Source organism: Lingula anatina, chromosome 2 (assembly GCF_051362555.1).
Source record: "Lingula anatina isolate TDL-2025a chromosome 2, LinAna3.0, whole genome shotgun sequence".
Lineage (NCBI taxonomy): Eukaryota > Metazoa > Brachiopoda > Lingulata > Lingulida > Lingulidae > Lingula > Lingula anatina.
In genome coordinates, this window is record NC_141768.1 from 15,438,085 (window position 1) to 15,455,339 (window position 17,255).

Below are 17,255 nucleotides of genomic sequence, written 5' to 3' on the forward strand. Positions count from 1 at the left end.
CGACAATAACAAGGAGGCAAAATGCAAAATTGATCCTGTGCTCTTGGTTAATCGATAAATTTTGCCAATTATTGTCTTTCCAGTGTATATGTCTGCTTATTTACCGTTTGGAGCTCAAAGAAAGTACGCCGTACGCTATGGTGGCCAGCAAATGATTCCCGAGTTCAACTGAAGGCGATTGTCAATAATATTGATGACAAATAATTTGTCGATTGGAACCGGTGAGAGGCAAAAGCTCAAAATCCATCCTGCGAGCACCTGTACTTTTGAAGTTTGATAAGAGAGAGTCCATTAGCGGCTTTGTTTCTATTGAATATAATACTTCGGGACAATACTTTCCTCTTGTGGTGCGGTATGTCTCAATCTGAGGGTCGAGCACCGCTTGCAACGGACGACAGTTTGCACGAACTGGACACAGACCCTAGCTACTCGTATCTCGACGACAGCATCGATACACCAAACGAGGCAGAAGGTGCGTATTCAGTGCTTCAAGGAGATCATAACAACTACAACAATGCTGACGAAAAAACCGAGACAGAATCTTCAGTTTGTGAGTCAACTTGTAGTGGAAATGACGGAGTGAAAATACACGTGTCAGATGAAGAAGGTGATGTACAAGAAGGGGCCAAGGAGAAAGTACAAACTAGACTTGGTAAAGAGGATCAGAAGCTTATAAGTGATGAATGCCCTGATTTGGATGATACCTCATCAGAATCTCATGCTGTAGCAGATACATACAGAGAGGAGTCTGTGACGGTGAAAACCAAAGAACCGCAGGCAAAATTATATACAAGTCAGTTGAAAGTAAACACCAAACCTATTGAGCGCCCAAGAAGCCGAACACCAATTAACCTGGTCACCTTGGATGAATATGTTTGCTCTGAATCTCCTGAGAAATCTCCTGGATTGAGCAAACTAAATATAACTTTACCAGGAGAAGAATTTGAAACCAAAGAGAAAATCTCAAGAAAACCCAAAGTTGCTACCGAAAAAACTTGGTTTAATTTTAACGAGGCCAATTTGTTTAGCCATAGTAAATCAGCAGTCATAGTAAATCAATTGATTAAAAATGGAAGGGATTCACAAAAGAAAATGCTGGTACCTAAGACTCTTAATGAACTCAAAGCAGAACAATCATCTCCTTTGCAAGAGAATCATTCAAAACGCCCACAGTCAGCTGCCACTTTGGAAGAAAGCAAACAACAGAATACCCCTGATGTGATTGGTCCTACAGCACAAGTAGTCTCTCCTGTTTCTTCTGGCTGGGAAGTGTTTGAAGAAAAGTCAGATTTGAAAAGCAGAAGTCAAAAGAAACATTTTCTTCTGAGCACCCCATCCTTTGAAGCAAAGCTTACAGAGAAGCAAATATCAGGTTATAATGATGCCCTGGATCCATTTATGAGCCAAAATACTGCTGGCACTCAACAAGGTAATACACCAATGCTGTAGGTTTATTGAACTTAGTTATATGTATTGATTTTAATGGCCAGTAATATTCCTTGTTACTTTACTTGAGAAATTCACCAGCTTCCATTTCATAGACATCATTTTATTATTATTATTATTATTATTATTATTATTATTATTATTATTATTATTATATGATTTTTTAAACCTTATTTATAGTACTATATGTTTATTGTCACTGTGACATTTTTTTTTTTTTTTTTTTTTTTTTGCGGGCACCTTCTTACACATGTTAATATACCAGCTACTAGTAGAAACAGGAAGTATTCTTAATTTGCAAGATAACTGACAAACCCGTGGTTAAAACCTTATTACTGCATTGGATCCAATTTCAGGATGCAGATCAATTTTTTCCAATACTATTTCTTGCCAAAAGGAAAATGGAAGGGCTGACGTAAATCGATTCTTTAAATATTGTAAAAGAAAAAGTACTAAGTAATACTAGACAAGTGGGACTGTCAATTTGAAAGCTTTTGTCAGAACAGAAATGCATTAGCATTGGGCAATTGGCCAATAAGGAAATCTGCTGTCAGGATTTTACTTCCAAATTATGGCAGATGATTGCATGTTACCAAAAGTTGATCTTAAAGGTTGTCAGTTTGTCAGTGCATTTGATTAGATTGCAAAGTCATCTTCAACTTTGTCAGTGCATTTGAATTAGATTGCGAGACCAAGTTTATGTGCTTACCTATGAGTGATGTTAAAAAAGAGACAATTTTTTTTAAATTCTTTGATATTCTTTTGATTTAGGGCTTTAGCTGAAATTATTTCTGTTCAGACATGCATATCTGTCAGCCAGAGATGGCTTACTTTTACTGCCTGAGGCTTATTAAATTAAAGACAAATGTAATACACATAAACATTTATAAAGCAAAATGAATAGTTAAAAAAAATAAAAAGAATAAAAAACAAAGATGTAAGCATATGTCTCTATTTTTTTAAGCTTGTTAAATTTTCTTATTTCAAATCAGTCACAAGTGAAATTCACTAGTCCCCATCTCCTTAACAAAAGTGCTGCAGTAGTGGTCTTACAGATCATAATTTTGTCAACAGTTTTGGATAATGTACCGTGGAGAAGAGTGTTGAAATGTCCAGGAAAAAAAATATATATAATGTATATTAAATGCCCATTGTGTGACATTAACTTAAAGGCACACAAAGTGTGATTTAAAACACATTCCAAGTGCATGGATTGCTTCTTGTTGAAATTAACTGTGGACAATTAAAACTTTTAAAACATAAAATAACAGATAAATTGCCTAAGTTGATCAATATCACAAAAAATAATCATATTCACTCTCCCTTGTCCAACCCAGACACTCAGTCACTTTGACCAAGGAGTTATAACTCCTTGCTTTGATGCAGTTTAAGAAGAGAGCTTTTACCAAAAATGTTTCAGGGTTATGGCCAGTGTCAGGAAAGGAAAAATTAAAGGTTGGTTAATTGGGGGGGAAATGCTGTTTACCTCAGGATAATTCGTTTAATATGAATTTGGTGGAAAAATCCTCCTTTGTGTACAATTAAATAGATGATCTGCAAGTTTTACCAAGAAAGGTGACCTGTCATCAGTGTAATAATACTTAAAACATGTTGTGTTGATGTACCCTTTCTTTTCAGTCAAATCAAAATACCTGCTGGAGACATGATTATTGTGATAACTATTACATCAATAAAGGGACCTTGTACTAGTATGCAAGACACATTAAGACTAAATCTGATGCCTAGCAGCAGACTGTTTAATTGTCTTAAAAATGGCAAATTTTAAGTCAAGGAATGTGATTGAAGATGTTAACATAACAGAGTAAGTGTTTTAAAAAATAATAATTAGAATGGTAAAATAACAGGCTATTGCCAGCCGTCTTAAACTTTGTGAACAAGATTGAAATGAATAAAACAACAGCAGTTCTTCCCAAGAACCTGCCAATTTTAGACCAAATTCTGTCATATTTCTATCAAAACATTAAGGTAACTATCTTCAACTTAACTAGATTCCTGTGCCCCGGATTTTAACTTCATAATTGGAAGATATTCCACTGGTGGAAATAATATAGAATTAAAGAGATACTAATTTGCACAAAGATTGATATGAGTCCTGTGACCAATGATGCTTTCAGGATTAGTTTTGCTTTGCTATTCAAGATGGCAGTGAGAATGAAAAGTGCCTTAAAGACTTGGTGGACTTCAGGTTCTGAATGATGAATGCATGGTTTTTATTAGATTTTACATAGAAATTAAGCTAGAGGTATTTTCATTTGATCATGCCATGTGAGGTTTACTGAACACAAGCATCTGTTTGTTGCAAAGATGAGGTCTGCTGGTTTGAGAGGAAATTTGAAAAAAGAAAAGCAATTAATTAAACCCCAGTCATATTCAGTCTGAAAGCTTTATCTGTCTTTCTAAAACCAGTAGGGACAAAAATTCATTCTTGTTGTTTGTGTGATAAATCAGGAAGACATGTAATAGTATGGTTCCAATTGCCATAATCTTCAAATTGGCAGCTTATATTTTATGGGGAAGTGTGCAAGGCCTTGCTGACAGCCATGGTATAACATCTGAGAAACTATATCACTATAATAATTCTGATATCAAAAAAAAGGGTAGATTTCCTTAAATTCCAATGAGAAAAGGAAACTTTACGGTATTATTTCAAATACATTCTACTAAACAGGTTTACATAACACAATAAGTAAATGTTACCAGGTATGAGATTTTTCTGACTATTGTTGGATTTCCGACTTCTTGGGAGCAAAAAATATCATTGGCCTAGGTACCCTCTTGATGCCACTCCATATTTTTCACTATGTTGCAGTCTCATCCTAGTATTACACAAAAAGAGATTATTGATGGGAAGTAGGTAGCAAGGGCTTTTTTTTTTTTTTTTTTTTTACTTGGTTAAATTCAGTTTTTTATTTACCAACTCTCATATTTTTTGTCATAACCTAGCATTAAGCAATGATGGTTTACCTTAAAAGTTTTTATTTGTTTGACAGTTGCACACAATGCAAATAGATATATAAATATGAAATACTGTGTAGTAGAGAACATACACAAAAAAAAGCACCATAAAGATTTTCAGCAAAAATGCAAATATAAAGCCATTAAACCACAAAATAGAGAAAATTAAACCTAATGTGTGCTTTGTGCAGGTCTAGGGCCTTGGGTAATGCCAGATTGTCGAAAATAATTATTGCAAATAATGGTAATAACCGAAAATTACCTTTCCTGATTTGGGGTCATAATTTTCATTTTGGTCAATATTAAAATCTAAAGAAAAATTGATCATTTTGTTGGAAGTTGGCAAATTGCCTAAGTTAGGAGTCTTTCAGTCATGTTGTGCTTTTTGAAAAATGTTCAACTAACGGAACTGCCTGAGTAGTTACTTGAGGTCGGCAGATGTGTTAAGTGGTTGGTCTTGTGATGTTCTTAAAATAGTTGGCCTGTAAGTCGTTATTGAATTTTCCCTGGGTACTAAGCTTTTAAGGGACAATCTCATGAGTTTCTGCCAATTCAGGTTCTTAAAAAGACCACTGTACAACCAGTGTAAATTCACAGGCTGAAAATCATGCAAAATTTTGGCAAAGTCCTTGAAATGTCTGAAGCCCATGCAGAAACTGAAAATATGATGTATTGATTGTTATTGCTGGTTTTATTTTTGGATTTTAAAATGTCACATGAATATGGGAGTTTTGAATTGTTATATGCACTTACAGGCGAGACTCCACTTTTGTTCTGTATGTAGCTGATTTGCTAATATTGGTTTAGAAATACTCCACCAATTTTGATTTTTTTTTTTTTTTTTTTTTTTTTGTTTCAGAATCTGATTTTTCTTTCAAATTATGGTGTATCTCAGGTCATCTACCACTATTTTATAAAACTCAAAAGTAATATTCTTTTGGTTGATATGGTTTCTCAAGTTGTGGCAGCTAAGGAAGTAAAAAGGTTTACTTTTTTTTTTTACTAAAATCTAATTTTGAAATTGCCAGGTATGGGGCACAGGTCATAAAAATGCAGCACATAATGGAAAATCTCGACACCCTGGAGGAATAAATTTGAGATCCCCATAGTATTAAAGCTGAGCCTTCAGTGTTCAGTGTATCAGCCTGGTTGTGTGCCTTTAAGGCATATGTAGTCCAATAATGTACCAAGACTACCCCTCTGTCAGAGTCCAAATGCATGCATGGTAGACCTAACGATTTGATATTTAATATCCTTAGGGCTTTCTTAAACATAATTTCTGAAATGGAATAGTATTGACCTGCTTTATGAGCAGACGTATACATTAGGCTACAACTTCAACTATTGTATGAAATTTGCTAACTTTGAGTCCTCTAAGGCATAATGATATTATTGGATTTACCATCTACATTTTATATTAAATTGCTTTGAAGGAGTTTGATTTCTTTTATAAAAACAAAAGTAATCATCTATCTTAATTGAATTATTTTTTTATTAAGTATTAGAGTGACAATAATTGAGGGAATTCCTGCAGTAGCTAATTGTTCCCCAAGAAAAGATAAATTTAGATTCCAATTATATCAGTCATGATGATAAGCTAAAGAAAAGGATCCTTCACCTGACTAAAGGAGATGCTGAAGGTTCTCTTTTCTGCATATTTGGATTTCTCCCCATAATCTCTATTGGGTGTAATGTGTAAGATTTCTGCTGGGAATTACCAGAGAGGATGATTGATTTTCTTGCAGCAAATGAAAGTTACCCAAGGATCAATACCTATGCAGCATAAACACCAAGGCTTATAAAGACAGGTTTGTATAAAAGCTTGAATAGAAACACACTATTGTCTCCATAGAAATTGATCAAATTTTAGGTTGTTAGAGGTTGTCCATATGGGGCATTGATTATTCGTGGGCAACAACAGATTGCAAATGGTTGGGGATCGATAGCAGCAAATAATATCAGAAGGAGACAGACATATAGAAGCAGTGAACATAATGATAGGAGAGTCAGGCTGACAGGCAATGCAGTTTTAGATGTTGTTATAGAACAGGGACTGTTTCATACAGGCACAGGCATCATGTTGAAGTGAGTATTTCGCAACCTCTGCAAATATTGTACTGTGTATTTGATAAAGAGTGTGACTTTTTACTATATAACTGACCATGATGTTGCTGCATGTAGATAAAATAGCAGTGGGTGTTTGTATAGAACATTGTGTTAATTATACCGAAGACAATTTCTGAAGGTCATGGAATTACTGGTATCTATATCCATTTTTCTCTAGCTAGCTCGCTCGCTCTCTCTCTCTCTCTCTCTCTCTCTCTCTCTCTCTCTCTCTCTCTCTCTCTCTCTCTCTCTCTCTATATATATATATATATATATTGCATATATTTATACATGACTGCATGTATATTAGTACAGATGTACATTGTGCAAATGTATTTATTATATAAGAAGGCAAATGGTTAAAGCAAAGTGTAGAGTAGCAGCTACCTACAGTCACTGAAAATGCACCGAGGGACCCCAAAATAAATGTTTTAGTCAAAACCAAAATTTGACTGAATTTTACAATGTCAGTGTTATTGAAGTTTTAGATTGACAATCAAGTTTCCCATTTGTAGTACGAAAAAAAGTCATAGATCAGGTCATAGATCATATTTAATATGACCTCATGTTGCTTCTTATTTAGCTGCTACTGGTATGGTAATTATTGGCAGTTTTTTTTTTTTTAAGTGATCATCAATTCAACCCTTTTAGATTTTTTTGAAGTAGTCCAATTATTCATCCAAAATGGTGATTGACAAAAAAGATAATAATAATGAATAAAATAAAAAAAAATTAAAGGGTTTTCTTTAGTTGGTAGCAGAAGCAGTAAGTAATGAGTATGCTTTTAAGACCAAAACTAGCACATATTTCACATTATGTCTTTTGCTTTATCCAGACAAATTATATGCATGATATCTATATAATGATTAAAGATCCATGTCATAAAGCAAAGACTTGGATGTCAGATATCGAGAAGCCTGTCTCATATTCTGAAGACCTGCATACATGTATCAAAACCCCACCTATACCCATCAGTTGCAATGACTCACCATAGTTTATTTAATTGTATGTTTGCCCCCAAAACTTAGGCCTGTAGATGTGAAACCACCCGATAGACTTTTAATCTCCAGATAATGACTTTCTTAAATTAAAGCTCTTTCTCATGAAGATAAAAACGTAGAATTTGCTGAAGTCATTTGTTGGACTGAACTTAATACAAGTCTGGGAGCCCAGGCATCAAATGTCAAAGTGTGTGCAGTTCTAGTGTGGCATCATTAGCCTGAGGGAACCCAAGTTATTAAATAATAATTGCATTTTTAGCCCTTAACATTAATGGAAAATTGTACTGGGATGATTATCATTTGGTATGCTCAAAAATGTTTTGTTTGTGCTGAGGGACATATTTTCCTAGTCAATGAGCCAATACACATACGCATAAAGAGACAAATGTCTAATGTTATCACTATTGACTGAACTGAAAAAGTTGAAGAATGGGTGACCAAATATTGTGATCATTCACTGAACCATTAAATTTATCAATTAGAGCAAATAACTTAGGTCTGGAAGAAAAGTGTTTATTTTACAGTAGATTGGATCATTAAAAAACAATGGGAAGATTTCATTTACAATGTAACATAATTATTTTTACAGAAAATAGGAAGGCTACACTTTTTTTGGGGGGGAGGGTTGTAAGTTCATAGATAGTCATTATATTGGGATCTTTATAAAAACTTGGTAATTGTGAACAAACAAGAGTTTCTTTATTGCCTTTTACTTCTATCACTTATCAAAATTTAATCTAGTTATGCCAGACAACATAAAAGTAATAATCTATTGCATTTTTCTGATGTTTTAATTCCTGCTTATTAATAAAGTAGCACTTGAGTGATATTTAATAGTCTACCACTTACTAAGGTGCTGCAAGGGACAGTAATGATGGTTTAAAATTTACTCCCTTTATTCTTTTGTGTTAGAACAAGTATATCTAATAATTATATTTTCACTGATTCAAGTTGCAAGACTGATGTAAGTTAACTTACACTGTGACAAACAATACGTCCGCCTGCTTACTTTTAATAAAAATTTTCAAAAAATTCAATTGACCTATATATATTGAGAATCAGTGTTTCATAGATCTGTGTGATAGTATAATGACTTTGTTCTGGAGGTGAAATTTTGAAAGGAGTGATGTACTGCTCTATGAACTTGAAATTGCAGAAACCAGGAGAACTTTTGAGATGGTCCCTTATTTATTGGGGACTACAAAGACTAAGAGTATAATAGCTGATTTTAGTGGGTAATCTCATCTAATTTATCAGTGATTAATTGTTTTCCATCCTTGGTTAGAATGCATATATCTGCAGTGGCTTCTAATGAGAGTTTTGAGGCTCCAAACTTATTAATTGAACAAATTGCAATCATTACTTTGTTTGAAAGGTTTCCCAATTCAACAGATTTCGTTTATTACAACTTTTGTTTGATTTTAATTTGGAAAAAATTCAGTGTCAAGTTTGAGATTACTTGGCAATGCTTGGAAATTTTTTAATAATTGTAGAACACCTAGTATGTAACTAAAACCGTCTCCCATAAAGAACTCCAAGCTACAGGCCTACCCAACTACCAGACTTAGTACCAAATGATCCTGAATTCACCGGTAGATCGGACCACAATACCCATTTTCAAAGTGTGTATCAGTACATGCTTTGAAGTATCAGACGCAACACCGCTCTTGCCTAGTATGCAATGTGATAGTGATGATTCTCAGCAGGGTTGGAAAGTATTGCATCTCATCTCAAATTTTGTTCTGGTGTATGATACTGTGAAATGCATACTGACGCACACCATGAAAATGGGTAGTGTGGTCTGATCTACCGGTAAATTCGAGATCATTCAGAAATCAGAGAACATTATATATATTGTAAATAATAGTGCTAAATTTTTTCAATGTAGACATTAAACTGTGAACATTTTATCAGTTGAGTTGCCGAATAAATTCATAAAAAATCTGAAATTCCAAGTAGCATTAGTTTAATGGAGATTCCTTGAGGTAATTAAATATTGATGACACCCTGTGACCACACTGTTTAATAGTGATGCTACTTACTTTACAAGCTTAAAACTTTGTTGTCCAAAAATTAAAAAATAGTAAAAGTTGTGCGTTTATTGCAGAAAGATGTACAGCACTTTCATTCCTTTCATTTCTAGGTGATTTGGAAAATCATGGTTTGACAGACAGTCCATCCACTTTGTCCAGTGAGCTTCCAGGACTGCAGGATCAGTTTGTGGAAAATTCCAGGACATTTGCTGAAGATATGCCAAAAAAACATAAGAGTAGTAAGAAAGCTGCCAAAGGAGCAGATGATTTATCAGATATCATTGCAAATGGTCCAAAACCAAGAGGTCCAGGTGAATTTGTACCCTACGAGGAACGGATTGATGAAGATTCTGAAGAATGGCAAACATTCCAACAGATGCAAGAAAGAATCAAGCGAAGTGTACAGAAAACGCAGGAAAATATTGAAAAATTGGCTGCTAAAGCAGATAGTCCAGACTTTTTAAAACCAGAACCCAAAGTTGAGACAGGAACTTCTAGTTTACTGGGTTTAACCGACAGCAATATGGATGAACCAGAATTAGACTTGAGACTTCAAGTATGTGCCCCTCCTGCTTCAAATGGGACTGAAACAGAGTCTGATCTTTTTAGTTCTCTCCCAGCCTCCAAGGCACAAGCAAAGTCAACTGACGATCTACTTGGATTAAGTTTGCCTGATTCAGATGTGCAGCCAACCCAAACTCAGTGCGACCCTTTTGAACTGGATGATGACATGTTAGCTGACCAGGAAACTTCTGCAGGATTGAGCAGCATTGTGGATGATTTCTTAGGCATTGATGAATCAGCTTTGCACCAAAAGCCTTTGAAAAAACCAGAGGAAATGCTAGAAGAACTTGCTCAAAGAAATAAACCACCTCCACCTCATCCTACTATACCTGATGAGTTGGGTTTTGATCAGGCTCCTGTCAGTGAGGCTCAGCAACCAATTAATGAGGATCCTTTTGACCTTGGATTTGATATACCAACAAAGACTTCTAATTTGGATGCATTTGAATCTCCAGATCAAATCGGTTTAGTGGGTATGGAAAGCAATGAGAGGTTGAAGCCCGAACCAAAGTCACCTATTCCTCGGCCGTCGCCTGGAAAATCTGCTTTACGTGCCAAAGTAGATTTATCTGTTGCAGCATGTATCTTGGCAGCTCCTATCAAAGCTTCTGATAGAATTTCTTCCCCACCACAGAACCAAGGCAGTCCTACTAAGGCTCAAAATGGCATTTTGGATGCTGAAATTTCTACTGAATCATTGATGACCCCAGAGAATGTAGTAAGTGGGGGATCCCCCTCTACCACACCTACTAGGGGTTATTCATCAGATAATCCATTCAGGTCTGCTTCCAAATCTGAAGATTCAGCTGTTGGAGATGAGGACCAGTTTGCAGGCTTTTTTGACACAGTTAGCAATGCCCAAGGTGTTGTGACAACATCAGACATCGGTTTTGACCCATTTTCAACTATTGAGCCCACTGGACATGATATTCAGCATGAGCAAGGTGCTGTTAACAGCTTTGACCCATTTGCAACCATTGTAGGTGATGACATCATTGATGGTGTAGGGGAACAGCAGAAAATGGAAAAATGCGATTTTGATCCTTTTACTCAAGTAGAAGAGAACACACCTTTCTCTACTCCTAGTCCTACCAAAAAACAAATAGAAGGAGTTGTTGCACCACCTCGCCTACGAGACCTTAAGGATATTCTTGGAGAATCTTGCGCAGATGATGTTATGCCCGTGGAACATGTAGATGATCCCTTCAAGACAACTGAAGGAATAGATGATCCTTCAACTGCAAATGGGAATTTGGATTTATTTGGAGAGGCAGCATTCTCTTCTGAAAATGAAGGAGCATCTGCATCAGATCCATCATTTTCTCCCTCTGCCACCATTCCATCACCAGTAGATAAAGACAAGGCCACCTCTTCTCGTTTTAATCCTTTCAACAAGACCAGCCCAGAAGATGAAGTGGCAGATGAAACGGAAAAATTTGAGTGCAGAGATGGCTCTCAGGAATTAACACCGTCACCAGATGCCGACACTGATTTTGAACCACTTGAAGACTACTTCCCAAGTGCAGAAGGAAAAGTATGGAAACTTCTTCTCAGGCAGCCAGGCAAAAAAACCAAGAATTTGGTAAATAGACTTCCAGGAAAACTACCGGGCTCCACAAAGAGGTCCTGGAGAAATGTGTGGGTGAAACTTGTACCTGGAAAGGATGGTAAAACCCTCATAAGACTTCATGACAGTGATAAAACTGATGCCAGGGCATTTCAAGAAGTTCCACTTTTGCCAATATATGATTTCAGTGGCATCAACCTCCAGCAGTATGATCAGTATGGCAAAATACACACTGTCAAACTGCAACAGATAACTTTCAAAGAGAGGCCTGGAATCAAGACTGAGAAGTTAATGACAGAGTTAACATACCCAAATTTCTTGGAGCGATTTAGGCCCAAGCCTACTATGGTACTTGATCATCAACCTGTAGCAACAGAGCTACTGAAGTTCGGAAGCTTGAATTATGATGAAATTCGTAGTTTTGTGTGGACTTGTGAGGATGCCTTGTTACGAACAGAGGCTCATAGGGAAAAAACACAGATTTATAACAAAGATGAGGTTCAGGTTCTTGCTCAGGATGAATATATGGCCATTGTGGATAAGGAAGGTCACATTATGTCACAAAAAGCCCGAGCTAGAATTTTTGTCCTGGCTTTCGTGACAGGTATGCCCCCATGTGAGCTTGGTTTGAATGACAAACGACGTAAGGGTAAAGAGGTTGTAGGCCGTAAAGACATTATTCCCATAAAAACTGATGAATGGATAGCAATCCAACAGTATGAATTCCATTCCCTAGTTGACCTCAAGGAATTTGAAAAGACTGGGTTGATCAAATTTTATCCTCTTGATGGAACACAATTTGAACTGCTGCGATTTCGGGTCAAGCCCAAACAGAACCTCCAGCTGCCACTTCAAGTTCAGACCCAAATGACTGTCAACAAGAAACATGTGGAGATCCGAGCTGATGTCATGGTGCCAGGTTACTTCACAGATAGTGCTAGGTCTGGAGAGGTGCCCTGTGAGAACATCATGATCCGATTCCCCATCCCAGAGCCCTGGATTTACTACTTCAGAGAAGAGAGGCTTTTCAAATATGGCTCCTTGCATTCAGTGAAACGTAAACCAGGTAAAATCAAAGGTATTGAGAGGATCACAGCTTTAGCTCAGGGGTTTCTGCCACAGAGTCTCATGGAAGCATCTGCAGGAACAGCAAAGTATGAGCACATCTTTGGAGCCATAGTGTGGCGGATAGACAGGCTTCCAGGAAGAACTGAAGGTAACACTTTTTTCTGATAATTCCAATATGTTTATGAATGGGCCAAGTTTAAAATACAGGGTAATAGGATTTTTTTTTTTTTTTTTACTCGTCAATCCCAGATTTACGATTCTTCCTCCATTTACATTAAAATTACTGCTCTGAATTGAGCATATGCACACCCTTGCTCTGATGCAATAATGCTTAGCTGCTATTGATATAGGCTGTTAAATTAAACTTTTTGGAAATTTGCCAATTTAATGTTTCCTTGCTACAAGTGATATATGTATTACCTGGAGACAATTAAATCAAACATTCTGGTCATATGGTTACATTTTTTATCAAAGTTTTGTAATTGACCTATGCCGGCACACCTTACCTGAGAGCACATAGATTTAAAGACATTTACAAATCTAGTGGGCACAGGGTGCTTATGCCCCCCTCCCCAATCTTCAGAGCTACTTCCTCCCAAGAAAACAGGTTAACAAACAAAACAAACTGTAACCAAGCAATTTTTCCATCCCTGTGTACCACACATTACAGTAAAATTGTCTTCATCCGCTGTTGCGAGTTACATAAGAATGTTTGGGCACATTTTTTATCCTTGCACCTTTCCTTTCCCCTTTATCAAAATCCTGGATTCACTAGTAAAGTACATCTTTTAACTTGTAGGTGCCTACAAGACACACTTGTTCACCATGAAGCTAGACCTTGGTCCACATGATCCAATACCCGACAGCTACAAGCAGTATGTTGATGTGGAATTCACAATGCCCAATACAACCATCTCTGGCACACAAGTACGGTCAATATCTGTTGGAAACCCAAATAATCCAGAAAGATGGGTGAAGTACGTGGGAAAGTATGAGTACAAGGTTGAAATTGATCTTAAAATTGAAGATGAGGCATCACCCAGTCAAGCTCCAGAGGATTTGGACTCCTGTCACTCCTCTGAAGATTAGAATGTGAAAATATGAATTTGATCATGAAATGGATTGTGTATTTAAATTCACAGAGAAGCCCACCAAGAATAGCTTTAGATTAGCATTTACTTAAGTATTTGTGTAAAGTAACATGTAGCATAAGTGTGACCTGTGTGTTAAGGAGAAAAAGTCATTGTTGTGCAATACAAGTCTAAACAATGTTATCTCTTTGTAGGGTGATTTCTATTAAAGTTAAAAAACCAAGAACATGTACGTGAGTTATAAAAACTGTTTTCTCAGTCAAAAAGTTCAACTTGTCTATTGACAGTGTTTCCATTTTCGTTTGTGTGTGCGTGTGTGTTTGAATGTGTACAGCTAAAATAACTTCACATATACCAAGTGTGTGAATGTGTGGATCTATTTCACTTAGATAGAAGTAAATAGGTAGTTTTCAAATCAGATAGCTCATAGATGTATTACAGTAATTTGGTAAGTTTACAGGCACATTCAAGTGATGTACTGTATAGACAAATCAATTGCCAGATTTAAGAAAGGGATGCATGTGACAGCACTTTATTTGTATTAGTCATGTTTCAATGTCTTGATTATCAGATAAATACAACACGTACAATTGTAGTTAGGCCAAGTAATGGATCAACTTAACTGATAAAATGGAGCCAGTAGGACATCGTAACTTTTGTCATCTTGTGCTTCTTTTGTTGAAATTTAACCTTTATTATTCTTCTTATGTTCCATTGGTCAAATAAGTTTTGACTCAAAATACATTGTTGGCTACGTGCCAATACTTTTGTTACATTATTATTTTTAATAATTTTTGTTATGCAGAATATGCTTATTTATTGGTTTTATATGCTTGGGTTGTGTTTGTAATGACATATTTGTCAGTTAAATATTTTAAATAAGAATCATGTTTTATGTACTTATTAGTATTGAAGCAGGGCCTGAGCTGGGTATCAGAAAACCTGCCAATTGACCCTAAACATTTTCCCCTTGGCCATATGTCAAACCATTTATTTAAGAAAATAGTTAGTTTCAAAAGATGTGACATTGTCTCTTTTATTTTAAGCCTTTATGAGAAACATAAGCTAACCATTGCTAGAATATTCTGTAGAATTCTGTCAGAATCCACTGGAGTCCAATGGAAATAATATTCCCTCTAGTGAATATAATAGGAAAATATAATCCATTGAAACTAACTATATTTAGATGGAAATAGTTTGTTTGAAGGATTTTGTTGTAAATATTGCATTGTTGTCTCTGTGGAAAATGGCTCTTGAATAGTATAAATCAGTAGGAGAGCCCTGCAATTACTGATACATTTATATGGGATGGATCAGCAGAATTGCACTGGGATTCTGTGATAATGCATGCTTCACCAAAATATGCTAAAGAGACTGTTTTATAATTATGTACCTGTTTAGTGTATGTTTTAGCCGTAAAAACTTGTTTCGTTTTATTGTCATTGCTGTGTCAAAATTGTTTCAGTATTAAGTTCACAGTCGTGCAGTATTATAAAGATTTTCGTTTTAAAATATTTCGCTATGACAAGGTACAGTAAACTCAGTAGCAATCATATCTCCATTTTCATAGTTGCTATTTCTGCATTTTCACTTAAGCATGTTTCCGAAAATTCATACTAAGTGAAAAAATTTTCACTCATTAGAATTTTTTTTTTCTTAATTATTTACAAAGAACCAAGGTATTTTTTTTCAGGTATTGACTACTGTTATATGTTAAGTAAAAATTGCTTAAAAGTAATTTCAAACTGTCAGCAAAAGGAAACAGCCCAGGTAAAAAATACAATTCAAGTTATAAAGTTACCATAAAGTTATTTCCAAAGATCTTTTTTTATGCATGCAATTATGATTTTTTCAGGAAACAGCACCTGTAGGTCACATAGAAGCCAGCTAGGATTTATCAGAATTACCCAACATGTCAGTCTTCTTAAGTAGATCTCAATATCCTCCCCTCTCTACTCTCTAAAAAATGATAATTGCTTATAGTTTAGTGTCATGTAACATAGAACACAGGAAGATACTAGCAATTCTGAAAATTATGGCATGTTATTACATTAATAGAGTATGCCCAGGAGGCAGTTGCGTTAAAAATAGGGAATAAGGTGTCCTAAAGCATTAAAAAAAATACGGTAACTTACACTCCTTGCAGAGATCTTAAATTTAGGCTGCAGCCCATTTTAAAAGGCAAATTGGAATAATTAGATAATAAGTCATTGAGGGGAAAATTATGTGAAGAACACCTTTCTTTCAAAAACTGTTTATGGCTTTCATTACTGAAGGGCTAAGTCTGGTCAATTTTATACTGCGTAGCACACATCAGTGTTTCATTGAGAAGGGTTTCTTTTTCATACTTTAACCTGTCAAAGGGAGATTTCTGCTTGTTCTTTTCGTGAATTGACTGAAATAACAGGAAAACGTATCAATGAAAAAAGAGTAGTGCTTCCTTTAACCTGTAGTTTGAATTGAATGGGTTGTAATATATGAAAATATCATAATTTTTTTTCTTTAAATCAGGCAAATGCCTTGCACTGTTGTAAGGATCTTAATTTAGGCTACTTGAATTGTTTCTTGTAAATATTTGACAAGTTTTCTCAGTGCTAAGTGAATTTCACCAAGCTGATGGAATTAATCAAATCAAGGACCCCTTTTACTATTAATATTAACTCTCTTTCTGAAATGGGCTTGAAGCAAACACTCAAATTTCACTGTAAACCTAGAAAGACTCAGTTTTAGTACCTGTGAGATCAAGAATAATGCATCTTCCATTAGTTGTGCTATGTTCCAGTGGATGAGGCAATTCACAGTAGTTATGTATAATTCAGCACAAAATTTTTTGTACAAAGAGCAAACTTGGCTTCAAGTGGATTCCCAATTACAGTCAATTTGGCCAAAAATTTTCAACTTTCTTCATAAAATGCACAAATCAAAATTTTGACATGTCAGGGTTTGACATGACGCAAGAGGTAAATGCAAAGTCTGGATCAGGTTATTATTCTGAAAAGAATGGAAACTTATTTTTGTTTTCAATCAAAGAGAACTTATTTTGGGGAAAAGTCATTGGAATTTAAAATGTATTCAATTTAAGAATAATCAAGTATCCAAAAAAGATCCATGTACAATACTATATATATAGCCCTGTGTATGACAATGTCCCATGTTTAAATGTCATTGATGTCATGTTATATATGCTACTGTCTGTTTCACTTTCTGAATTCTAGCAAATAAATGACTCAAACTTGTTTTGTGTGTGCTTGCTTTTTTTTTAATCCATCCCATATTACAGCCAGACCCTTGATATAATCCTTTCAACTCCGCATTTAATCCCAAGACGACAACAAATGAGAAATTAGCATTACATCAAGGTTCTATACATTCATTACATCCAGCAGCTTCATATAGATGTGCA

General features: G+C 35.5%; 1 protein-coding gene across 1 annotated transcript; it reads left to right on the forward strand.

Annotated features, from left to right (window-relative positions):
• The first annotated feature begins 1 nt into the window (after position 1).
• LOC106157435 (uncharacterized) lies at positions 2-17,088 on the forward strand. The gene is made up of 3 exons (XM_013533070.2): positions 2-1,429; positions 9,673-12,909; positions 13,561-17,088. The coding sequence occupies exons 1-3, from the start codon at positions 355-357 to the stop codon at positions 13,848-13,850; spliced, it is 4,602 nt and encodes a 1,533-aa protein (XP_013388524.2). The 5' UTR covers positions 2-354; the 3' UTR covers positions 13,851-17,088.
• The last annotated feature ends 167 nt before the right edge of the window (positions 17,089-17,255 follow it).